The following is a 27543-nucleotide window of genomic DNA, read 5'->3' on the forward strand; positions in this document are numbered from 1 at the left end:
CTTGTTTTTCATTGCGCTGCCCTTTTATGTTATTTGCAAAGTAGTTCTTGTTTTGGAAGTACATAGTTGAGGTAGGTAATCGTATTGAATGTCCCTGGACGAATGTGGAGGGAGGAGATATGGGGACATATATTGTATCTCGTTCGATTGCAGGGAAATGAAAATGTCCTTTCTTTGGTAAACGTTTCCCCCCACCTTGTTGTCATAGATAGATCTCTCACCTGCTTCTCCCTCTAGTTTCCCCTCCCTTCAAATAGAACGGATAGAGTTCCTCTGGTCCTTAACTTTCACCCCACCTGCCACTGCATCCGACACATCCCAACACATTATTCTCTGACATTTCTGCCACCCTCAACGTGATCCTACCAACAATTGTAACTTTTCACCCCTCTCTGCATTTTGTAAAATATGCTCCCTCAACAATTCCTGAGTTCACTTGTTACTTCGGACCCAAACTACTTTATGTAACGCTTGAGCCTATACATCCTACCTCGTATTCATCCAGGGTCCCCAGTAGTCTTTACAGGTGAGATGGAGGTTCATGCGCACCTCTCGTAACCTATTCTACTGCATTCAGTGTTCCTGATGTGGCCTTTAACGTCAGTGACACCAAGCATAGTCTCAACAACCAATTCGCCAAACATGTGCTCGGTTCACCAAGGCTAGCGGGATCTCCCTGTTGCTGACCATTTTAACTACCCTACCCATTCCTTGACTGACTTAGTTCTGAGCTGCCTTCATTGCCAGAGTGAGGTCACATGCAAACTGGAGGAACAGCAACTCGTATTCTGCTTGGGTAGCTTACAACCTATATTCTGCTGAAGTAGCTTGCAACCTAACAGCATGATCATTAAATACCAATTTTGGGGAACTACCTTTAATTCCTTTTATTCTTCATGCGCATAAATGGTATAGACTTGGGCATAGGGAGCAAAAGGCATCAGGCAGACACCGAGAAAGAATGTAGAAGATAGGGGCATTTTGAGGTGACCGAACTTTATAGTGATAGATTTTGGAAGAAATAACATGGACGCATACATTCATTGGCAAGATTCCATGATGGGTGGATATATATAAAGTTATATTGCATAGAAACAGGTCCTTCGGTCCAATTCGTCCATTTCAACCATGTTTCTCACCATGGTTAGTCTCATTCATAAGGTCATGTGATAGAAGTAGAATTAGGCCATTCTGCCCATCAAGTCAACTCCGCCAATCAATCATGGCTTACGTCGGCTCGAAACGTCGCCCATTTCCTTCGCTCCATAGATGCTGCTGCACCCGCTGAGTTTCTCCAGCATTTTTGTGTACCTTCGATCTTCCAGCATCTGCAGTTCCTTCTTGAACACAATCATGGCTGATCTATCTCTTGCTCTCCTAACACCATTCTCCTGCCTTCTCCCCATAACCTCTGACACCAGTACTAATCAAGAATGCCTTAAAAATATCCACTGACTTGGCCTCCACAGCCTCTGTGGTATTCGTCTGTGTTTGGCCCATTACCCTCTAATCCTTTCCTAACTTTGTACCTGTTTAAATACATTTAAAACTTAGTTCATTTTACCCAGCCTAACCACATTCTCGGTACCAAGTAGCCAACTTTATCTGCATGGAAAGGGTTGTTTTCTTAACAAAAAACACCTTTTTAAAAATCTTTCCCCTCTTTAATCCTATGCCCTTTAATTTAGACTCTCCCATTTTGGGGAAAAAGACTATGATCATTCACCTTATCTATGCCCGTCATGTTTTTATATATTTTTAATAAGGTAACTCCTCAGTCTCTGTTGGTCCAGGGAAAAAAGGCCCAGCCCACCCAATCCTTTACCACATCTGATTTTTTTCTATTCCAAATCTCAAATTGTGGAGTACAGAGGCAAATAAATAAATGTCGGGCCTTTGTCCCAAACGTTATGGAGAGCACTGTAACTCAAGTGCACCAATCTTGGGAACTAAATAAGGAACCACAAATTTAATTAGTAAAGGCATATCCTAGACATGACGTATGTTACAAATTTAAATATAGAGATCAGGAATATATTAGTTTGTATAAGCTCTTAGTTAGACAAAGTGTCATATGCTTTTTTCTCTTCTTATGAAAAATACATTTAAAGCTTGGATTTGACTTCCTGACTCTTGTACTCAATCATCCGACCTATGAAAGCAAGCCTATATACCACATTTACCACTGAATCTCCTTATGCTGCTAATTTTAGGGAGTTATGGAGTTGGACCCTAAGAACCCTCTTTACATCAATGCCGATAATTGTACATCTCCCCCTTACTTATGACCTCCCAAAGTGCAACATTCTTGCTCGGATTAAACACCATCAGCCATTTCTTCACCCATTTCTGCAGCTGATCTACATCCCGCAGTATGACCAACCCATCTTGTTGACTTCCAATTCATAATTTTCACAAACAGCAGAAGTCTAAGACCTCCAACCTGAATATTGTCCTTAGAACACAGGGGGATTGTGGTCAATCAGTAAGACACTTCTGAATCCATGTGGCAACTTTATTTCCTCCTGAATTACATGACAACATAATGCTGTATATTTGGGTTACCACGCAAGTGTAATGATTGCTTTGGAATTTAAAAACACAAAGTCTCGAGCATGATTCGTGGTCAATCAGAAATTCTCACGTTCAATTAACATTATTGTACATTGGTGGTGCACAGATGTTAAGGCCATTGACGACCACTATTCTCCGGACCTTGAATATTTATCCATAATATCGCTCCTATACGCCACGGGAATTCACGATCGTCATAATCACAGCTGTATATATACTGGCAGATGCCAATATCACTACAGCTTTGGGTTATCTGCTTACTGCCATTAGCAGACAACAGAATGCCCATCCTGACAGAGTCTTTATAATAGCAGGGGATTTGAACCAAGCGAGACTAAAGACTGTCCTCCCTAAATTCTATCAACATGTGCAATGCCCCACAAGAGGTAAAAACAGACTGGACCATGTTTATAGCATCATCAAACATGGTACAAAGCATCACCTCTCCCCCATCTGGGCCAATCTGATCACATCTCCCTATTTTTGACTCCCAACATATAGACCACTCATCAATACTGTCAAACTAGCTTCTAGGGAAATTCAAGTGTGGCCTCGGGGAGCTTCTGGGCAATTACAGGACTGCTTTAACCAAACTGACTGGGGCTTGTTTGAGGATGAGGACCTTGACACCTACACTTCCACTGCACTATCATATCTATATAACTAAAAGTCTGATCTTGGATGCGTATTTATTTGTGTGTGTGTTTGTGTATAATCACATCTTCTCGAAAAAACGACGTGCTAACAGTAAAATGTTTACATATTCCGGTAGAGATTTTTCCCGTGGAGTCCGAAAGCGCCCTATCTGAAAATTTCATGCTTTATTTCTCGCGTTATTACTGAAAATGTTCAAAAATCGAACTACACTTTGAAATAAAAACGACTGCCTTTCGTTGATGACGTCACAATGGGTCTGCTTGCTGCCACCTTCCTCGTGCTGCGAGTGCCATCACCCTACCTCTTCTCACCCCCCACCCCCCGGTTATTCAATTGATGCTGCCGAAGATGAAGTCGCCGAACTCGCAGTCCTTTGGACGCTGGGTTCTCGGGTCGGCGCATGGTGGGGAGGTTGCTGCTGCATATTGGACATGGGCTGGAACGGATCCTGGAGCTGGAATGAGGGAGTAATGCATTCGGGAACCAGCCCTGCCATGTGACGCCACGTGCCATCTCTGTGCCTCTGCCTTCTCTCCCGCTCCCCTGGGCCTCTCCCGCTCCCCTCTCTCTCCTCTCCCCCCCCCCTTCCTTCCCCCCCCCCCCCCCCCCGCTCTTTCCCCCTTCTCTCTCTCTCCCCCCTCCCCCTCCCTCCCCCCCCTCCCCCCCCTCTCCCCCCCCCCCCTCCCCTCTCCCCCTCCCCCTCTCCCCCCTCCCTCTCTCTCCTCTCCCCCCCCCCTCTCCCTCTCTCTCTCCCCCCCTCTCTCCCTCTCCCCCCCCCCCCCCTCTCCCCCTCCTCCCTCTCTCCCTCTCTCCCTCTCCTCTCTCTCTCCCTCTCTCTCCCCCCTCTCTCTCTCTCTCTCTCTCTCTCTCTCTCTCTCCCCCTCTCTCTCCCCCTCCCCCTCTCTCTCCCCCTCCCCCCTCTCCCCCCCTCCCCTCTCTCCCCCCCTCCCCCCCCCTCTCTCCCCCCCCCCCCTCTCTCTCCCCCTCCCTCTCTCTCCCCTCTCCTCTCTCTCTCTCCCTCCCCCTCTCTCTCCCCCTCCCTCTCTCCCCCCTCTCTCTCTCTCCCTCTCCCTCTCTCTCTCTCCCTCTCCCTCTCTCCCTCCCTCCCTCTCTCTCCCCTCCCCCTCTCTCTCTCCTCCCCCTCTCTCTCCCCCTCCCCTCTCTCTCCCCCCCCCTCTCTATCTGCCTCCCCTCTCTCTCCCCCCCCCTCTCTCTCCCCCTCCCCTCTCTCTCTCCCCCCCCCTTTCTATCTCTCCCCCCCTCCCCCTCTCTGTCTCCTCCCCTCCCCCTCTCTCCCCTCCCCCTCCCTCCCCCTCCTCTCCTCTCCCCCTCCCCTCTCTCTCTCCCCCCTCTCTCTCTCCCCCTCCCCTCTCTCTCGGTCTCAGTCTCTGCCCCCACTCTACCTCCCCTCCCTCTCTAGACGCGCCTGCGAGTTGGTGGCTATGTGTGAGTGTGGATAGGATGGGGTAAAAGGGAGCGATGAATAATATTAATATAATATCAAAGGGGGTGGTTAGTGTTGTGTGAAACGCCGTAGGTCGCTCCTCCTCCCCCGCACCGCTCTCTCTGCCCCCCTCTCCCCCGCACCACTCTCTCCCCCCCCTCCTTCCCACCTCTCTCTCCCACCCTCCCACTCTCACCCTCCCTCTCTCTACCCCCTTCCCTCTCCTTCTCTAGACGCGCCTGCAAGTTGGGGGCTATACGGGAGTCGATAGGACGGGGGTGGGGTTAAAGGAGCGAATGAATAATATTAATATAATATCAAGGGGGGGTGGTTAGTGTGGGGGGGTGGTTAGTATGTGTGTGGGAAGGGTGGTTCGTGTGTGTGAGACGCCGCCGCCCCCCCCCCCCCCCCCCCCCCGCAATCGCTAGTCCCCTGATTTCCTACTGTTTCCATGTATTTATATCTTTGCTATCAAGAGACAAAAATTCCCTCTAGTTTTATTCCTTCCCAATATAACGTCCCAGATCTGCCTTGAGACCTTTGTTTACTTTTGTCAATCTTTTTTTACATCCATACAGTTAATTTCCATGTTCTTTTTAACCAACACTTTGCAGTATCTGGAGAAAAAAAACATAAAATGATGGAAGTGCTGAGCAGATCAGGTATAATCTGTGGTAACAGCCAAAGAGTTAACATTTCAGGTTGAAATCCTTTTATCAGAACTGGGAAACTTGATAGGTGAGGAGGAATGTCTCTGAGGGTAAATAAGTTCATAAATTCTAGGAGCAGAATTAAGCCATTCAGTCCGTTGTCTACTTTGCCATTTAATCATGGCTGATGTATCCATCTCAATGCCATTTTCCTTCCAGGAATGAGTGGGTTAGCATATGATGAGTGCTTGACAACACTGGGCCTCTAGTCCTTGGAGTTTAGAAGGTTGAGGAGGGACCTCATTGAAACCTACAAAGAATAATGAAAGGCATAGATAGAGTGGATGTGGAAAGGATGTTTCCACTGGTGGGAGAGTCTAGGGGATAAAAGAGATTTTTATCTCCTGCAAATGTTATACTAATTTGCCTTAAAATTTGAATTAAATAATAATTTATTATGACAGAATAATCTACTTTTTGGACTAGGCTGAAATCTGGCCACTGTCATATTTATTTAGCGGTACTTTGTATTGCCTGTGGTTGCATGTACAATTGTGTAAGCTTTTAAAAACAAATATTTTAATGTTAATTGTATGCCTCTCTAATATTAGGAAGTAACTTTTTAATCAAATGTATAATCAGCATGGTGTATTAGCCGAGTAATACAAATATTGACCTGTTTCGACCCCCATTTTATGTTAAGTTAGATAGTTTGTGTAGCAGATGTACTCCTTTGCTAGTTGAGTATGGGGCAGGAAAATATGGCAAATATGGCATTGTTAATTACTGGAATTGATTTTGTGTGACTGTCGGGTATTAGTATCTCCAAGAAAAGGAAAGTATTTTGGGCCTGGCAAAATGATGTAACCTGCAAGGCCAAAAGAGCGGCTCACTCTATAGCCAAGGCGGATTTCCAGAGCCGGGCGAGGGAGCTTAAGAACTCTTGTTGGACAGCAAAGGCTCTGGAAATCCAGAGACTGGCAGACTCGGGTGGCACCAGAGACTTCTTCAGCGCTACTAAGGCCGTCTATGGTCCAAGCCACCACGGCTTAAACCCCCTGCGCTCAAAAGACAGACAAGAACTGCTTAAGGACAATGAGTCCATTAACGCCCGATGGAAAGAGCACTTCCAGGAACTCCTCAACCGTGATAGCACAACTGAACCAGGCATCGCCCACTGCATCCCCCAGAGTCCCATCAGAGAAGACATGGAGGAACCTCCCACTATGACAGAGGTTCAAGATGCCATCAAGAGCTTTAAGAATACAAGGCCACCGCTTCAGATGGGATCCCAGCTGAGATCTTAAAGGAAGGTGGACTGGAGCTCCTGTACCACTTCCGTGCCCTAATCCTCGAGGTCTGGGGAAAAAGAAGAACTTCCCTCAGAACTCAGGGATGCTCTAATAGTGACCATTTTTAAGAAGGGGGACAAGGCTGAATGTGGAAACTACAGGGGCATCTCGCTCCTGTCAACAACAGGCAAAGTCCTTGCTCGTGTCCTTGCAAACTCACTTCTACCACTGTCTGCGGAGGTACTCCCAGAATCATAGTGTGGCTTCCACCCATCCAGAGTTAGAGCAGACATGATATTCACAGCACACCAACTCCAGGAAAAATGCCGTGAACAAAGGCAGCCTTTGTACATGGCCTTCATAGACTTGACAAAGGCTTTTGACTCGGTAGACCACCAGGCTCTTTGGAGCATACTATCAAGGTATGGTTGTCACGACACATCAGAATATTGAGGTTCTACATGATGTCAAGTCGGTCTGCATCTGCGGCTCTGAGTCTGAGCCCTTCACTGTGGAAACGTGTCAAACAAGGATGCATCATCGCACCCACCCTGTTTGTCATCTTCATTGCTGCCATACTTCACCTCATTGGTGAAGAGCTGCCACAGGGGATCCCAATCCTTTACAGAACTGACAGTGGGATCTTTAACTTTAATAGGTTGAAGGCCAAGAGAAAAGTCAGTAACACCGCCATCATGGAGCTTCACTATGCGGACGACTGCGCTATTGCAGCACGCTCTGCAGAAGACCTCCAGGGCATCCTGAATGCCTTTGCAAGGCATGCAGAGCCATGGGTCTAGCCTTAAATATCAAGAAGACCCAGGTCTTACATCAACGTCCACCCAACCAGCCGTCCACCCAGCCCACTATAAAAGTGGACGACACCACTCTTGAAAACGTTGACAACTTCCCCTACCCTGGCAGCATTCTTTCCTCAAAAGCTGACATCGACTCTGAGGTCAACCATCGCCTGAGTTGTGCCAGCAGAGCCTACGCCAGACTCAGAAAAGGTCTTTGAAGACTGAGACATAAAGACTCAAACAAAACTGCTGGTCGACAGATCCGGTGTCCTCTCCACCCTGTTATATGGAGCCGAGTCATGGACCACCTACAGCAGGCACCTGAGAGCCCTGGAACAATACCATCAAAGATCCTTATGAAAGATTCTGAGGATCAGCTGGGAGGACAAACACACCAACATCAGTGTTTTGGAGGAAGCCAACGTGACCAGCATCACCACCACAATAATGCAGCACCAACTTCGATGGACTGGCCATGCAATCCGCATGTCCAACACACGTCTCCCTAAATCCTGTACTGTCAATTGAAGGAAGGTCTGCAAGCCCCCGGCAGGGCCAAAGAAAAGCTTCAAGGGCAACATCAAGAACAGTCAGAAGAAATTCCACATCACATCAAGCAACTGGGAGCACATTGGCGCTCCTGGAGGAAATCCGTGTAGGAAGGAGTTGCACGTCACAAAATGGAACTACATGTGTTGCAGAGACACAGCGACAGAACTGTAAATAGAGATAGAAGGGGGCTCGACAACTACCAACCACCGCCAGCCTCCATTGCCCACGTTGCACCAAGGTGTGTGGATAGCGGATCGGCCTCTACAGACATCTGCAGACCCACAAGTAGACGACCCTATGGAGGGGAGAGGACAGTCATACTCGTTTCAAGTGACCACTGATGATGAGTAGATGCATTGAATTGTTGAAAGGCAGTCAACTTGGCTGTAGGTAATCAGTGTGGTGAGCTGAGGGCCCTTTTCTGTGATGTACGACTGTGCAGACTCCACACATTCAGCACTGGAGGTCAGGATTGAGCCCAGGTTGTCAGACCTGAGAGGCAGCAAGTTCATCTGCTACGCATCTGTAACATTAGGGGAAAATAAATATTTTATACAATTGAGAGACTGGGAAATAGTAGTATTCAAAAGAATGCATTATAGAATGTTAACATGCAACTACAGAAAGTTTTTGAGAAAGCATGGTGTATTTCTCAATGGGCTGAATGGCCTCGGAATGGTGCAGCAGAGATTTTCCATGACAGAATTTTCAGCCCTACGTTTTTGAATGATTTTGTCAATGAACTTCAAATTTGAGGCTAAAAATGTCATGATGGCTGAATTGAGATTCAATCATTTTCTATTAATTAAATAGTCAGTGTCTGCAATGCCACGGTTTGGATTAATGTACAACACAGCAATTACATACCACAAGGGTCAGGCAGTGATCATCCAGAATATTTATGATCCCATTATTAAAATTGTTATGTGGCTGTGATCAAGTCCTCTTATCGAGAACATTTTGGGAATCATTAATCAAAAATTGAACAAGACCAGGCTTTCAGCAGCCAGGACTGATTCTGTTTCTCCAAAGCCTTCAACGATTATTGGATGTTTCAGGACTTTGAATAAAATATTCTCCATTTGCTTGGATGGCTGCCGCTGCAACAACACTGAGATGCGTCATTGAAGACAACCTCATCTACTGACAAACAAATCCTCTCCACCACTAACATTCTTGAACTGCAAGATTTATTACATGAAGTTTCAATGTTTCTTTGACTAAATCAGTGTCCTCTTATACACAAAAGGCAAAAGATGTATGGGAACATTAATTTAGACTTGGATATGAATCCTCTCTTTCCATCGATATTGAACTTGCTTTGCTGCAAAAGACACAAAAGCTGGAGTAACTCAGCAGGTCAGACAGTGTCTTCAGAGAAAAGGAATAGGTGACATTTTGGGTCGAGACCCTTCTTCAGACTGGCCGCAATATGGGAACAACTTCACAATGAATTTCAGCAGTTCGCGAAGACATCACATCACTACTGCCTTCTCAGTGACTTTAAATATATTTTTGTCAATGAAATCTATGTTCCAAAATTAACCCTGAAGACAATGGTGCTTTCCAAGAATTGAATGGCCTGCATATTAATTTAATTCATCTGTAACATGATAGATACTATGACATGGTTAGTGTCTGGAAAGACAGCATAAACAAGGAAAACGTTTGACTTGGAACTGATATTACTTTCTCCAATTGATTTCTCCTGAAATGAAGAAGTAGATACATGCATCCTTGTTCTCGTAATTTCTGTTTTAACCCCTCAAAATTGAATCCTTGATTGTTTGGATGCTTTTTCTGTGAACAAGTAGAACTTGGATGTGTTTTAGATCATGTCTGTGAAGTTGCTATGAAACAAAAACTTCAATCCATGGAGTTTAATACCTTTGATCATGTCTGCTATTTGCTTGTCAAAGCAATTCCTTCTTTTACAGTGTCCGCCACTGTCTGCAAGCTTAAATTATTGTTAATGCAAGACACTATTTTAAAATATTTGCAAATGATCGGAAGAAGTTTTGAAGTCTTTTCCTTTTGGATAAACGATTTTGACAATTATGATTATGTGCCAGTTATTGTTGAATATATTCTCCCCAGTGAGTTAAGTAATGCTGCTCCCCAAAAATTTACAACATAGAATGAGTTGAAAATTGTTATTTAGTTAAGAAAATTGCATACAATTGGGAAAAAGTGGCAATTCAAAGTTGAGGATCATAGTTTAAAAAATTGTTTTACACTATGTTGGCAAGCACTGGTATTACTTATAATTAAAATTACTGTCTTAATTTAATAGTTCTGGTTTTCAATTGCATCATTAGGATTTTTGATATCTGATTACATAGTATAGTTAATCCAAAAGTTTAAAAAAACTTTAAATGAAATAGCGCACTCCATTTTTATGTTATTTTATTTGTTGTACCAAAAATGTCCCATCTTCTCCAAATCATTGTAGGTCAATCTCGCCAACCTGTGTAAGAAGCCAAGAATACCATGTTGAGAGAAGATTGTATCAGTCACATACTAGTGAGTCAAGAGCATTCAGTCAAAGCTCAGGAAGACCTACACAGTGGCGGGCACAACAGGATAAATGGAATGAAACGGGCAGTGTCGAATCGAGATCGGGAAATGCACAATATGGTAAAGTTCATTATGAAGTTTTTGAGTATGGGCATCCTTCTCCAATTGCAAAAAAAGTGGGAGCAGAACATACAACGGGAAGACACCTCTACCCACATGGAAGAGAAGGAAATCGATCCCATGCCCTTCTTTCAAAATCTGCTGAAGAGAATCCATACCATGATCACGATGAACGGCATCATGGCAACAGTGACTGGCCTAATGAGCGTCACCATGGTCACAGCGAACGGCATGATCATGATGAATGGCGTAATGATCACGATGAACGACATTATCAGAGTGCAGAAATCGTGACTCATTACAAATTACCTGATGAAAAATCCAAGACTGTTAGAAGTGATCCACAAATAACTTCATACGATCGACCAAGTACTAACTCTTATGGTTATTCAGACAAGTGGCGTGACACTGAAGGCTTGAGAAGTCATAATTTGCATGAGGAAAGGCATTCAGATTCTTTACGTTCTCCTGGAAGACAGCCTGAAGAGTTTCTGGAAAGGAATTCCCACCAGAAGAGGTATTGGGATAAAACCATTAAAGCTGTATGTTTTGATATAGAACCTCAACGGAATAAAATTGTCTTTTTTAGTAGATTTAAAAATGGAAAGCCCTTTGTCCTAATCTGAAAGTAAGAGCATATGTCTATATAAATGATCGGCTCTTTAGTTCCAAAGCAGAACAGATTTATGGTTAGATGCCGCACCTTGGCATCCTGCTGAATGACTTTCAGAAGGATAAAGGGTTAAACTAGTAACCTGGGGAAACCACTGCTTTCACGGCGTTTCTCCCAAACATACTTCATGTTACCTAAATTTAATTCTCGTTGTCTTCTCTACTGCAAGTGTAAACTGCTTTATGTCAACACAGGTATCCCGAGGAAGATGATGTCAAAGGGTGCAGAGAAGCATCTGGAAGAGGCTGGGTGCCAGGAAAGCATGAGACCGTAGATCATGATCGAGACTTAAAATGGAGAGGTGAAAAAAATCCTCATTATAGAAAAGCATACACTTCGACATTATACAATGACTCTGAAGGTGCACGTATCAAAGATGTTTCAAGAGCCTGGTATAGTGATAGTGATCGCTTTGATGAGTGTGTACAGGTAAAGAGTGGGTTTGCACATTCGCAAAAGTATCCTGAAATACACTCATCTGAGCATCACCAGAGCTTTTCCAGTGAAAGACAGCAAAGATATTCAAGTAAAGATAAAGAATATACGACTGCCTCCTCGAGTACTAAAGAGGTGAGTCGTTTTCACAGTAACAGCAGGAGGTCAGGTACTGATGTGAACAAAGCAGAGGGTCACAACTCTGTGACGAAAAAATATCCAGTTCTCGAGCATTACTTTGACAGGTCTCCGCGAGCAAACAAGAAAGAAGTGAGCCCAAGATATACAGCACCCTCGGCAACAAGGGGGCGAGTGGAAAGAGGAAAAGAGTTCAGGAACCGCTCTAATTTTTCTAAGGATCAGCGTGATGATGCTCCTAAACGATTAAACCATAGATCTTATCAATTGGAAACTTCACGTTGTACTTCCAATAATGAGCGAGGCAATACAACCGAGTCCTTAACCATCAAATTAGACATGAAGAAGATTGTGAACAAATGCAGGTATTGTCCTAAATTCTTTGGTCACGTGAGGCTGAATAAAGAAATTTCACGCTCTTTCTAGTACCTTTCTAATGGCATAAATTATAGTGCCTTTCTTCCCTTACTGAAAGCAACCAATTTCCTAATGAATTTCAATATAAAACGTTTTCCTTCAACTGAACGATGCATCACAGCTCATCGTATCCCAGTTGCATTCGATAATCAGGACACTATTGTTCCCAGTTTCTTTATTCCAAAAAATCTACAAATGTCTTCATACTCGGACCATATAAAGAAAAAGAACAGGAAGAACAAAGAACATTAGCATGTATAATTCTGATAGTTTACATAATATTTGGAGTCTAAAGCACAGAATTTTATTTGTGTGCACAGAACATTTTTAGTGGTGCAATCGAGCAAAAATACATACCAATGAAGAAACTCTTGGATGACTTCTCCAAGGCTCTCCTTACATAATGAGAGCTGAGTAATGGAAGGAAGACCCAATACAAATTGTAAATTAAATTCTCTTGAAGATCAAGCAATATTGTCTTCTACAGTTTTTAATAGATTGGGTGAATGTTCTCTCCAAATTATCATAAAATGAACGGAGAGCAGCAAGTGTCTGGGCTTTAGTTTGGGAGTAGCTACGTGTTGGATATATTTGTTTTGCCATGAAACTACGAAAGAGAAATTCACGCTACGGAATGAAATTTTATGCAATGATCTAGTGCATTGTCATCCTTCCATGTGCAATATAAAAGTCAGGTTCTAGATCCTTTTGATTACATCAGGCTGAATAAATAAATGTTTGGTAAAAATCTACTTGCCTTTGCAATGGCCAAACAAAATAATCCTTGCAACCAACACGGGAGTTTTTTTTTCAAATTCAAACAGGATGTATTTTTCTGTTGCCTAAATGAATTTGGCCTGTGGAATCATTCTGCTGTGTGAGAATGGAGCAGCTCGTGAATTGTTTTATCACAATGGAAACACTTGCAGCAGATCACCAGTTGAGAAAATCTATACAATGGTATCTTGGACTTTCCTGATCAACTGGTAAATGTATGCCAAATGCTTGCACGTCGTTAATGGCAGTTGAGAAAATAATTCCAGCCCAAATCCTTTGATTTTCAAATTTGATGTGAGTGTCCTGGATCAAGATTACATACTTAAGTTTCATTGTGGATCACAGAATGCAACATTACCTCAGAGGATCATTTTTGTACCAGCTCTTTTACAGTGAAGTGTTGTCAATGTAAACAGCACGATGGCATCTACACATTTCATAGAAGCCTCCAATTTCAGAATGGCAGATTATATAGTTGCAATTTTCGACACATCTGAAATGTACGCAAATAAAATGACAAATTAATAAATTGAAGATAATATTCAGCTAATTTGGGGGAAAAACACAAGTCTGGAATATGTTTCACATTGTATTCATGAAACTAATTTTTTGACTTTATGTTGCTTTTGATATGTTACGTGCTTGAAGTGAGAGCTGGTTGTTAATCCAGCATGGTCGATTCGTTCTTTCGTTTGCTTCATTATGTATCTCAGTACATAAGATTCCTGTTAAGTCTCGGGACATCTTGGTGATGGTATAGGAAAACATTGTTTTGCAGATTAAAACTCAAATCCTGCTATAACAGGGTATGCATGGGAAGAGTTCAATGAAAAAAACAAAGTACAAAGTATCCTTTATTGTCATTCAAACTTCTGGTTTGAACGAAATTACGTACTTTGCAGTCATGACAGAATAAAATAACAGAACATACAATGAACACAGTTTAACATCCACCACAGTGAGTCTACCAGGCACCTTCTCACTGTGATGGAAGGCAAAAGTCTTAAAAAGTCCTTGTCTCTTCCTTCCTTGTTCTCCCTCTGCGTTGAGGCGATCTAGGCTTTCGATGTTGGCCTCCCTAGCTGGGTGATGGTAGGTCCTGCGGCCGAATCCGAGCTCCGTGAACGGGCCGCTTCAAACTCCGCGGCCCGGGGCGGACGAAGTTACCACCCTCCAGTCCAGCAGACGAAGCTGTTGTTGCGGGAGGTCCGGAGAATCGGTCGCCAACCTGGGACCTGCCAGTTCCCGATGTTGTCGTCCACAGGGCCCGCGGCCGAAGCCTCCGAGGCTCCGAAGTCGGGCCGCCGCCGCAGCGCCACCACAGCCCCGAAGTCGGCCAGCTTCGCGATGGTGAGTCCTGGCTCTGCCTCCGGAGCCTCTAGGCCGGCCCCAGTTGGAGGCCGCCAGCTCCGTGTTTCGGCCTCAGCGGAGACGGGGATACAACAAAGAAAAGGTCGCATCCCCCTGAAGGAAGAGACTAAAACAAGTTTCCCCCGCCCCCCACACCTAAAAATAAACTAAAACAGTCAAAAGAACAAGACAAAAGAAAAAGACAGACTGACTGCAGGCGAGCTGCAGCTGCTTGGGCTGGTGCCGCCACTTCTGGATATTCAACCATCCTGGTAGTTGCACAAAACAATTAATTGTTGACTAATCTTAGCAAACAATCTTTCATTTTTCTTCAACCAGACCCATATGTGAGTGGCAAAAACCCAGCGGTGGAGAAGTTTGGCAAACATAGATTCAAGTTTTGTGCTTCTCCCAAAACTGCAATTGTTCAAATTACTGTTGCATCTTGGAACACTTCCTGAAATAAATCAAGATTTTCATTTGAAATACTTGAAGCTAACTCCTGGAGAGCCTGTTCCATAGATTTACCACTCAAGTGCTAAAATAATGGATCAGCAGCTTACCTCTGCATGTGCAAGCCATGTTCTTGGATTCTGTTGTCTGGACAAGGTGAAAAGTCATCACATCAATCATAACAGCTTTCATCTCAAAATTGCAGGAATAAATCATTGTTAAATTCAAAGTGGACCAGAAAATTCCACTGCATAATGTATTATATGCATAGAAGACAAATCAGTTTCAAAGAAGTACTTGAGCACCAGCTTAAAATTGAAATTTGTGACATGTTGAAGGATGTCTCTGAGAACCACCCAATAGCAGAAATAGCATGTGGGGAAAAAAAAAGAATTTTGAATTTCCAACTGAATTGCTAACTTCAGCGTGAAATTTCTTTACATTCAGCCTCAATTGTATTTTTTAAACTGATTTTTTCTGATACCAGCTTAACTAATAAAATCAGTATGTTTTCCTATAACATTCAGTTTGAAAACAAATCATCTGGAGAAACCCGTTTTTAAATAAACAGCTTGTGTTTTTGTAGTTGTATTAAATTCTTTAGTATATGCAGGAGTTATTTCACAAGAAGACTTTAAGGAATCCAAGCCTGGGTCATTATACAAGGTATGAACATACTTAAAGTTTGCACCAGCTACTTTTTCACCTCATAAATGTAACATGAGTGACAATTAGTGTTTGACTAAGTTTAGATTTGATTCAAGAAGTTGCATGAATTGTTTGATAAGAGTAAAGATAATTTATTGAAGTTAATCAGAATTTCTATTCGTGTCCTAAAGTATCTGGTTGACAAATGTAACCATGAAATAGGTGGGTGTCTTCATAAGATTCTCATTCATCCTATTAAAAAAAATGGCATTGTACACTTTAGCCTGTGTATAAGCTGCTTAACTTAAAACTTTCTTTTGGCACTAATGTTTTGCCAATTATATGAACCTAATTCCTTTACAACATTTTTCTCAATTGTAATTGCTGAAGTATGGTAGCTGAAAACAATTGTCATAATTTGTGTGCACGCACACAGTGAAAACAGCTATGCCGATAATCTATCTTGTATTATATAAGATCTAAACCTCTTTGGGTATAACTTTTTTGAAGAAAAAATCTTGCCTTGATTTTTTTTCAAATACGTGACTTTTATTTTTGATTGTCATATTTTTCAATCCAATTGGGAGCTTTGGTTCCTGGCTGTTTCGATGATAACAATCTGCCTGCATAATCTTCATTGTCTTCGCTCTCATGAACAGACAAGTTGGGGTTGTCCAGGGAGCTGATCTAAGTGAATCAGCCTGGTAGATAGTTCTTCCAGAAATGAGCAGTTTCCCGGCTAAGTGAATGAAAGTAGAATTATGGGAGAGGCTCTGTAGCATGTAGGTAGCACCTCAATGCGTGATATTACTGATATAATCCATAATTAAGCTATTCGATTGGTTGAGATACATCGACGTTCAAAATAGGTATGTGCATACTTCAAATAAACCCCCTAGAAAATGTTTTTATGAATCTTGATTTTTATTTGTAAATTGCTAAGTTCAATACTAATTTTTATATTTGTATTTATCTACATGTACATATAATATGGCTGCCTTTGCTCAAAGTCGTAAATATTTAGCTGTGAATTTGAATATATGTGGGGATTTCTCCAGGCCTACATCAAGCCATGCTTCAGAGAGACTAATGTCTCGGGATTTGGTTAGTGTTGGCAAGAAACGGGATGAGTTCCATCATGTGTTTGAGCATATGGGTTCATCATTGAAGGCGAACCCGAATATCTCTTCAGGAGAATTTGCCCAGGAGATAATCACTTTGGTGCACCAAATTAAAGGTTGGACATGCATTATTGCATTGGTTTTTTTTTTAAATATTTAGTCACAAAAAGTGCTACTGGTATTAAAACAGTTTTATTTATTGGTGACACAACTGAATAAGTCCTTAAGTTATAGTCGGATAGAAATAGTGCTTTAATTGTAATTCAAATTCTTCAGAATTGTTTAAAATACTGTACTTTAGTCTTTGTCTACATAAAATTTAACCAGCAGCTGCCTGATTGTTGAATGCTGTCAGTTGAAACAAGTTTGAACTGCAGGTTTAATCCAGTTACTTAAAGGAACCAATTCAATAACGGCTTGGAAGGGTGAACTTGGATTAATGATAAATTTATAGATGTATATTTCAATGGTCCAATGAGTAGATTCATTAGGAATGATTCCATTCAAGGACCCAAGCAATCTTTCCAGGTGCGGCAGAGGTTCACCTGCACCTCCTTCCACCTCACCTATTGCATCCGCTGCTCTAGGTGTCAGCTGCTCTACATCGGTGAGATCAAGAGTAGGCTTGGCGATCGCTTCGCCGAATACCTCCGCTCGGTTTGCAATAACCAACCTGATCTCCCGGTGACTCAGCACTTCAACTCCCCCTCCCATTCCGAATCCGACCTTTCTGGCCTGGGCCTCCTCCATGGCCAGAGAGAGGCCCACTGTAAATTGGAGGAGCAGCACCTCGTATTTCGCTTGGGCAGTTTACACCCCAGCGGTATGAACATTGACTTCTCTAATTTCAGGTAGTCCCTGCTTTCTCCTCCCCTTCCCAGCTCTCCCTCAGCTCGCTGTCTCTGCCTCTTCCTTTCTTCTTCCCACCCAGCCCCACCCTCACATCAGTCAAAAGAAGGGTCTCGACCCGAAACGTTGCCTATTTCCTTCACCCCATAGATGCTGCCTCACCCGCTGAGTTTCTCCAGCATTTCACTGTAGAAGATGCAGAGGAGATTCACCAAGAAGTTGGCATTCCTATTTTAAAAACTTGCTTTGTCCATAACGAAACACTGCAAATTGAGCATACATTCTGTAATTGAAGTCGAATCCCAAATGTTGACTGATATGTTTTAAATATACTGGGACAACATAAATTCTATTTCATATATATATATATATAGCAAATATTTTGTAGATAGATGGCAAAAATACAATTGCTTAATTGAGATAACCTCCTTTGTCCCTGAATTCTAATTTTACTGTCTTTAATAAAAACATAAGAAATGGGCTATTTCTGTATGCCTTGCTGCCAAAAATGTGTTGATCTGCCGAGTATCTTCCTCAGATCCCTTCTAAAAATTCTTGCTCTTCGCCTTCAACATATGCTCTACAATCCTCGACACTGCTAAGTAAAAGTTTCAAATCTTATCTATTCCTCCAATAATTTTGTACACTTCTCTCAAGGCTTTCTCAACCTTCTCTGGCCTGGTGAATCTCCTCTTCACCCTCTATGATGCAATCATATCCTCCCTAAAGTGTGGTGACCAGAACTGCACAGAATTGCAATTTTATGTTTTATCAAATTTTATCAGGCCACCTTTCCCTTGCTAATGATGTATTCGCCTATCTCTCTCTCTCTCCCCCCCCCCCCCCCCCCCCCCCCCCCCCCCCCCCCCTGCCCCCTCCTCCACCTTGAGCTTCAGGGACCTTTTGCACCAAGCTTACTTTATTTCTAATTTCTCCCAAGGGCCCTACCTTTCAAAAAATATGTCCTGCCCTTGTTAGATTACTCCAAAATGCATTACCACCGTACTTATTCAGGACTAAATTCCATCTACCATTGCATGTCCATCTTCCCATAATATCAGTCTCATTCTGTAATGTAAGACTTTCCTCCCTGTCAACGACATCACCAATTTGTGTGTTTCTATAAACTTATCAATAATATCTCTTGCATTTACTTTTTCATGTTTTCCTTAATCCATGAATGGTATTTGGTGCCCCTTTGCTCTTCTAATTTTTTTTGAAGAATCGCCCCTTCCCCACACATTCTATGTGAAGCGCCCCCATTTGCTTCCTTTTTAAAAAACCTTTATATCTTGATATAACGGGGTTCAAGAGTTTAAGTACTCTTACTGAGGTCCTGCTCTTTAATCTGCCTAAATTATGCCCTAAATAGCCCTAAATTTATGTTGCAGGACCTAATTCCTTATTCTACCCAAGCTGTACTAGCAACATGCCCAATGACCACTGGCTGTTTACTAGTGTTCCTTCAGAATTCCTTCTGGCCACTTTGAGACATTCGTGCCTGTGGCTTCAGGGAATGAAAGGATTTAGGGTCTTGTTTATGGCTATGGAAACGCCTTTCGCCCTACCCTTGTGCAGTAGAGCCAAATTGCTGTGCTACGAGGTTGGCAGTTGCTGATTTACCCTGAAAAATATCCCCTCCAACAGTATCTAGCATGGAATAGCTGCGAGGAGGGTGTCCAAGAGCATCTCCACTACTGCCGGGTTACACTTATTACTCTTACTGATGGTCACGCACTGTATTTCTACCTTTGCAGTCATTGCTTGTGGTGTAACCGGATCACTAAAATGTTTTATTTGCAATGTCCTCAACATCGCAAATGCTTCATAGTGTGTCCATCCACAGGTCCAGCTATAGCTTGACGTGCTACCTGTGTGCATGTTGCTAGTTGTCCCTTATTTCCGACCTAGTACTAGTAAGTGCATTCAAACCGATTTGCATAAACCAGTACATGAATCACAGGAGCATTTCAAAGGCCTGAGATCACCTGCCATACTTAGCTCCATTGCTTTTTGTCAGCAAATGTATGCATTACATCAGTTTTCACATTTACATTATTGTTTATGAATAGAATAGTTTCTTTATTGTCATTGTAACATGAACCATGTACAACAAAATTTAAAATGTCAGCCAGTCAGTGCAGCATTCAAACATTTCTAAAAGCTAATGATACATACAAGGTAAAATATTAAAGATAAACAACTAAATAAATATCACGGACAAAGCACGCATACACACCCAACCCTCCATCCTTCTGTCGATTCCACAGTTACCACAGTCCCTTAGTCTGACGCTTGATTGTAGCATAAACCCTTGAATTATCAAACTTTTTAACGAAATAGGTCAGTTCTAACACAATATAGGATTGTAGTCGTATGAGATGTCTTGATTTTAAATGTCAAATGTGCATGTTAATGGTAAAATTTAAGTTCGCCATTGAACTGTTACTCATGATAATGAATGATTATGATTATTTTACAGGTGATCAATTTAAGTCTTCCGATGTAACTTTGCATGACCGCTTTTCAAAGTTACAAAATGCACAAAGTCTACCAAAAGACGCAAAACATCTGGGTCCTGAGATACACAGGTATTGTCGCAAGCAACAATTTTACTTTTCAAACAAATTTGTTTTGTTCTGTAAGGACATCTTTTAATTTTTTTTTCTTTCTGAAAAAGACGGATTGACATGTCACTGGCAGACTTGCACAGTCGAGAAAGGAAACCTGTTGGAAGAAAGGTACTGTGCATTATTTAATGTGTTCATTATTTATCTTTTTTAATTCTATTTGGATTTTACCTGGTGTAATATTTTATGTGATTGAGAATATAAGGCTATACAAGTAGTTGTTTGAGTATAGTTATGTACGTAACATTTCTCTGGAATGTATGAAGTTTGCATTATACTTAAAGCCAGATTAGTCAAAAGTTATTTCTCACTGCCAGTAACAAAGCGCCAGTGGGGATGTTGAACAATTTTGCTGTAAAAAGTTGTGAATCTTTGTAGCTAATATAAATTGAAAAGTACATCAGACAAGTGAGGTAAGAAATTAAAATGATGCAAAGGAATGTGTTTTCGATTGGAAAACATCTATAAATCTATTGGAAATTTTAACTCTCAGCATCCAGGAAAAACATAGTAAATTTCAGTAAATTGAAATGACCTTCAAGTGGAAAGTAAATTTCTTCAGTTTCTTTTTACAAGCATAGGATTCCTACAAGATCTTAAAAGGTGATGGTATGCAGTAATCACGAAATATTTTGGCCAGCCTAAATACGAGTTCAAGTAGTAAGTAATGAAATAATGACCTGGAAACTTCAGATTTCCAGCAATTTCCCCGTTCTCGTTTTAGTCTTTTCAGATGCGAATAGGTTTTCTGAACATAGTGCAGCAAGTTGACAGATGATCTAAAATGCACAGTTCCTCAAATCATAATCATACTCGCCAAGTATGTTTAGCAACATACGAGTTATTTGATTTGCATATAGTCATCATACAAATAAAAAGCAACAAAACACATTTTAACATAAACATCCACCACAGCGACTCCCCACATTACTCACTGAGATGGGAGGCAAAAGAAAAAGTTAAATCTCTTCCCTTTTTGTTCTCCCGAGGTCGGGGGGCTCGAGCCTTCCGTTGACGGGACGATCTTGACTCCCCTAGCTGGCGGTCGGGCCCACCGCATCAGGGCGATCAAGCTCCCGCATCGGGGTTATCTCAGATCCCCGTGCCGGGCGATCGGACCCGGGTTGGGGCTGGTCGAACCTCTTGCAATTTTGGAGCTTCCCGACATCAGTCTCCACCCGAGACTGCGAGCTCCTCGATGCTGAAATCCACAGTGTCGATCCCAGGCAAGGGATAGATCGCAGGTTCCGATGGCAAGTCCATGGCCCCACGGTGGGGCTCAAAGTCAGTCTCGAGCAAGGCCTCCAGCTCCATGATGTTAGGCCGCAGAGCGACCGGAGATACGATCCGGAAAAACAATCACAACTCCGGCAAGGTAAGAGATTGAAAAAAAGTTTTCCCCGGCCTCCCCCCCCCCCCCATAAAACAACAGAAAACATTAACACATACTTTTAAAACACTTACCAAAACTGCAGTTATTTCCTCAGATATACTGAATAACCTGTAGTAAGTTAATTCCTTTTCCGAGAAAAGTATTGAATTGGGATAGTATTAATTGGTCTGCAAAATGCTTCTTTATAATAATGAAGAATTGCTGTCTAATGATAATTATATTTTACTTGTTTGCTTCTTAATACTTAGACAAGCACATGGGTTGCAGTAAATCCGGATGACCTTCGCCATGACATAGAGAGACGGAGGAAGGAACGGTTGCGGGACAAGTATGAAGTGCCCTATCAAACTGAGGAGCATAAGTTGCTTTGTGACAGGTGATTAGTTACTTAAAGAATATTTAATTTTTCTTCCCATTCTTAAAAGCCGAACTAATATTGTCCTTTGCAAGTCTATCCGCTTTACTGAATTTAAATTGATTCAAAATCAAGTTTACTTGATAAGGCTTTTAGCCTTGATTATAGAAGTATTTGTAGGAATTATTATTTGAATCGGCCTCAACAGTGCAGAGTGACCTTTTTAGTTTATAAGCCTCCTTAATGGAGGAGTTGAGCCCACCTGCAGTTGTGTCAGTGAGTATGAACTTGTCCCAACACTGTATCAGGGAACTGGAATACCTGGATCATATGTTGTATTCAATATAGTTAAACCAAGCTATTGGTTGACTCACTGGAACTGATATCCAATGTTTCTGTTTGAAACATATCAAACATTTTCAGATGCCTAGAACTCCAATTTTTTCTGTTTATCGACTTTACCACTGCCAACCTCTGCACCCATGGGCTGAATTAACATGATAGGAAAACTTTAAACTGCTGCATGTCTTTTCTGAATTCCTGATGGTTCGGCATTCATCAGATATGGTAATTTCTACTCTCTCTTCCACTTCCTGGGCCCCTGGTTCTGGCGTTCCTTGAAACAAGTATTGTCACTGGAAAATGTATTATTCTACTGCGTTAACTTTAAAAAATTGAAAACATGTTGGGGGTATTAATAGTATATAACCCGAAAGACTGGAAAATCTACTGGTCCAGCCCTGCCAAAGTCCCAAATGTACTCACTTAACTGTTTTACCGTAGCTTGTATGTGGAAAATATATACTATTAGATTTTTTGTTCCGAAGCAATAAAGAATGTGACCAACGACAAAAATCCTTTGGAAAAACTATTCTAAACCAGACTGATTTATTCGAACATGTATTGAAGCCCTACCAATGAGGTGTTCTATAAATAAATAAACCAGGCCATTATTATGCTTTATTGTACATATTTCTTGTATTATAGTTAATTTGATATTAATTTTAGTAACCCAAGATTGACTACTTTTTTAAAATATAGATCTGAGAGGCATGAAAAGTCTTGTTCATCCAATCGAATGAAAACATCAAGAGATCTACACTTTAAAGAGCCACCAACTGGGCTTATGGAGCACCGAATGAGACTAGCAAAAAAACCCTTCCCGGTCAGTAAATTTTCTTTGAATGGATTAATCACTTGGTAGTTTCTGTGCTATAGATGATCTGATGGGAAGCATCCACAGCTTAATTCCATGTGAATGTTGTCACACAGTTTAAAATATTTTGTGGCTTTAGTCACAATGACCACACCTGGAGTATTGCGTACAGTTTTGGTCTCCAAATCTGAGGAAGGACATTATTGCCATAGAGGGAGTGCAGAGACGGTTCACCAGACTGATTCCTGGGATGTCAGGACTGTCTTATGAAGAAAGACTGGATAGACTTGGTTTATGCTCTCTAGAATTTAGAAGATTGAGAGGGGATCTTATAGAAACTTACAAAATTCTTAAGGGGTTGGACAGGCTAGATGCAGGAAGATTGTTCCCGATGTTAGGGAAGTCCAGGACAAGGGGTCACAGCTTAAGGATAAAGGGGAAATCCTTTAAAACCGAGATGAGAAGAACTTTTTTCACGCAGAGAGTGGTGAATCTCTGGAACTCTCTGCCACAGAGGGTAGTTGAGGCCAGTTCATTGGCTATATTTAAGAGGGAGTTAGATGTGGCCCTTGTGGCTAAGGGGATCAGGGGGTATGGAGAGAAGGCAGGTACGGGATACTGAGTTGGATGATCAGCCATGATCATATTGAATGGCGGTGCAGGCTCGAAGGGCCGAATGGCCTACTCCTGCACCTAATTTCTATGTTTCTATGTTAGTCTTTGAAAAATGTTTCTACAGATTGTTTTCATTTACCATACAGTGCATTCAGAAAGTATTCAGACCCCTTCACTTTTTCCATATTTTGTTACTTTACAGCCTTTTTACATTACTTAATGGATTAAATCCTTTTTTTTTTATCATCAATCAACACATAATACAGGTGCACAACCTTTTATCCGGAGTTCTGGAAACCGAAAAACTCCGAAAACCGGCCATTTTTTCCAGGATGTCGTCTGCACACCAAAGCTCGCGTTTGGTGCCAAACTTGAGCCGAAACGACCCACGGTCAACCCAGGTCTGTACTACTGTAGCGGCTGCCTCCTCCCCGGAGACCAGGGAGACACTTAAACATCTGTAAATCATTGTTTAAATGTTAGTCAGTTAGTTTGGAGGGCTTTTATGTGAAGGGGGGGGTGAAGGGGTAAACTTTAATTCTTAGTCCCCTACCTGGTCGGAGAGGCGGGGAGCGGTCAATGCCTTACCGGGTCGCCGTGCAGTAAGCTCCGCATCGCTGTGGCCGCCAACTCCCAGCTGGGGCTGCGGGCGTCCGGCCGCGGGCGGCGCCCGGTTGTAGCTCCGACCCCGACAACTCTACCCCTGGCTGCGAGGCGCTCCAAATCCACCGCCGCCGGACGCCCGCAGCCCCAGCTCCGCGAATGTTGGGAGTCGGCGGCGTCGCAGCACTGGGATACCAGCGGGGAGCGGGCAATGCCTTACCGGGTCGCCGTGCGGTAAGCTCCGGAGCGCTATGGCCGGGGTTGGAGCTCCAACCGGCGCCGGGGTCGGAGCTCCAACCAGCGCCGCCCGCGGCCGGACGTAGCCCCCAGCTCCGCGATGTTGGGAGTCGCCGACCAGATAGGGGACTAAGAATCAAAGTTTCCCCCCCCCCCCCCCCCCCCCCCCCACCACATAAAATCCCTCCAAACTAACTGACTAACATTTATACAATGATTCTCCGGGGTGGAGGCAGCCGCTCCAGACTTTTCAAGCCGCCCGCGCTACCTTCCTAATCTACGCTAAAAATCTTCCATTCGGAAATCCGAAAATGTCCGAAATCCGACAAGTGTCTGGTCCCAAGGCTTTCGGATAAAAGGTTGTGCACCTGTACCCCAGAATAAAGAAGTGAATACAGATGTTTAGAAATTTTTGCAAAGAATTAAGAGATATAACTGAAATATCACATTTACATAAGTATTCAGACCCATTGCTATGACGCTCAAAATTGAGCTTTGGTTCATCCTGTTTCCATTGATTATCCTTGAGATGTTTCTACAACTTGAGTGGAGTCCACCATGGGTAATTAAATTGATTGGACATGATTTGGAAAGGCACACGCCTGTCTATATAAGGTCCCACAGGTGACAGTGCATGTCAGAGCAAAAACCAAGCCATGAAGACGGAATTGGCCGTAGGCCTCCAAGAAAGGATCTCCGAGACACAGATCTGGGGAAGGGTATAAGACAATTTCTGCAGCATTGCCGGTCCCGAAGAGCACAGTGGCCTCTGCCATTCTTAAATGGAAGAACTTTGGAACCACCAGGACTCTTCATAGAGCTGGCTGCTCGGCCAAACTAAGCAATTGGTCAGGAAGGTGATCAAGAACCCGATGGTCACTCTGACAGAGCTCCAGAGTTCCTCTGTGGAGATGGGAGAGCCTTCCAGAAGGTTCCAGAGGTGCAAAAGGACTATATCTGCCACACTCCACCAATCAGGCCTTTATGGTAGAGTGGCCGGACGGAAGCCACTCCTCAGTAAAAGGCACATGACAGCCCGCTTGGAGTTCGCCAAAAGGGTTGTTTTTTTTTCTGGTGCTCTGGTCTGATGAAACCAAGATTGAACTTTGGCCTGAATGCCAAGGGTCATGTCTGGAAGAAACCAGACCTGGTCAATACCTGGACATCACCTGGTCAATACCATACCTACGGTGAAGCATGGTGGTGGCAGAATCATGCTGTGGGGATGTTTTTCAGCGGCAGGAACTGGGAGACTAGTCAGGATCGAGGGAAAGATGAACAGAGCAAAGTACAGAGAGATCCTTGATGAAAAACTGCTATTCTGGACCTCAGACTGGGGCAGAGGTTCACCTTTTAATAGGACAACCACCCTAAGCACCCAGCCAAGACAACGCAGGAGTGGCTTTGTGACAAGTCTGTGAATGTACTTGAGTGGCCCAGCCAGAGCCTGGACTTGAACCCGATGGAACATCTCTGGAAGGACCTAGAAATAGCTGTACATCGACACACCTCATCCAACCTAACAGAGCTTCAGAGGATCTGCAGAGAAGAAAGGCAGAAATTACCCAAATACAGGTGTGCCAAGCAAGTAGCGTCATACCCAAGAAGACTTGAGGCTGTAATCACTGTCAAAAGTGCCTCAACAAAGTACTGAGTAAAGGGTCTTAATACTAACGTAAATGTGATATTTCAGTTTTTTTTTTTTAATTACTTTGCAAATATTTCTGAACAGCTGTTTTCGCTTTTTCATTATGGGGTATTGTGTGTAGATTGATGATTTTTAAAAAAAATGAGAAGTGAAGGGGTCTGCTTTTTGTGTGTCTTTGCATTCTACATTGTGTCATAGACCTATCTAGGGATTAAGATCAAATATTGTAAGAACTCTTATTGTAGATAGTGTGGATTGTGGTTGCAGTATGATATTGATCAGTTGAAAGAAGCAATGTCAAGAAATTTCTATCTGCCAAGTGTGAAGTAATTCATTCTGGAAGGCCAAAAAATGGTAGAACAAACACAGTGAATGGTAGAGCCCTGGGGAATGTTGATGAATCATTGGAACAGGAGAGAAAAATGTAGTTGTCATTGGGGATAATATAGTTAGGATGATTGACACAGTTCTCTGTTGCGAAGATTGAGAGTACCGAAGGCTGTGTTGCGTGCCTGAGGCCCGGATTCAGGGCATCTTGTCTGACCTCCAGAGGAACTTGGAGTGGGAGGGAAAAGATCCGGTTTAATGATGTAGTCCATGTGGGCACCAATGACCTGCGTAGAATGAGGAAAGAGGTTCTGCTAAAGGAATTTGAGCAGCTAGGTACCAGATTGAAAAGCAGAACCAGGAATTGCTACCTGAGATGCATGCAAATTGGCTTAGGGTTGAGAGGATAAAGTGGCTCAAGACTGGTGTGAAAGAAGTGGTTTTGAATTTGTGGGACATTGGCACCAGTACTGGGGAAGGGGGGAACTGTTCTGACGGGATGGACACCACTTGAACCCGACTGAAATCAAACTCCTGGCAAACCTTATAACTAGGACTGTAGATAGAGTTTCAAACGAAATAGTGGGAGGGTGGGGTCAGCAAATTGGAGCTGTAAGGGTGGAGTTAAAGGGAAAGAGAGTGTAGAAAATGTTACAGAAGTCTCCTAAATTAATGGGACGGAATGTTCAAGAAGGTGTAAGACAGTAAGGTTGGGTAAGGTTCCCCTGGTCCTGATGGTCTGCATCCCAGGATCCTCAGGGAGATGGCTCTAGAAATAGTGGACGCATTGGTAATCATTTTCCAATGTTCAATAGATTCAGGATCAGTTCCTGTGGATTGGAGGATAGCTAATGTAATCCTACTTTTCAAGAAAGGAGCGAGAGAGAAAACAGGAATTACAGACCAGTTAGTCTGACTTCGGTGGTGGAAAAGATGCTGGAGTCAATTATTAAAGAGGTAATAATGGGGCATTTGGATAGCAGTAAAAGGATTAGTCCAAGTCAACATGGATTTATGAAAGGGAAATCATGCTTGCCTAATCTTCTGGAAGTTTTTGAGGATGTGACAAGTAAAATGGATGAAGGGGTGCCAGTGGATGTAGTGTATCTAGA

At 42.9% G+C, this 27543-nt stretch overlaps 1 protein-coding gene across 4 annotated transcripts in view; it reads left to right on the top strand.

Moving 5' to 3' along the window:
• LOC129702777 (BCLAF1 and THRAP3 family member 3-like) overlaps positions 1 to 27543 on the top strand; it is a 49715-nt gene that overhangs the window by 12234 nt on the left and 9938 nt on the right. For 2 of the 4 annotated variants that reach the window (XM_055644747.1, XM_055644746.1), the window contains exons 4-11: positions 10422 to 11123; positions 11474 to 12217; positions 16508 to 16734; positions 19950 to 20058; positions 20148 to 20208; positions 21739 to 21866; positions 22887 to 23010; positions 23883 to 24017. In XM_055644747.1, the coding sequence (XP_055500722.1) occupies positions 10422 to 11123; positions 11474 to 12217; positions 16508 to 16734; positions 19950 to 20058; positions 20148 to 20208; positions 21739 to 21866; positions 22887 to 23010; positions 23883 to 24017 (2230 nt within the window). The remainder of the gene's footprint in view (positions 1 to 10421; positions 11124 to 11473; positions 12218 to 16507; positions 16735 to 19949; positions 20059 to 20147; positions 20209 to 21738; positions 21867 to 22886; positions 23011 to 23882; positions 24018 to 27543) is intronic. The other 2 variants (XM_055644748.1, XM_055644749.1) reach the window with 2 other exon arrangements.

Source organism: Leucoraja erinacea, chromosome 13 (assembly GCF_028641065.1).
Source record: "Leucoraja erinacea ecotype New England chromosome 13, Leri_hhj_1, whole genome shotgun sequence".
Taxonomy (NCBI): domain Eukaryota; kingdom Metazoa; phylum Chordata; class Chondrichthyes; order Rajiformes; family Rajidae; genus Leucoraja; species Leucoraja erinaceus.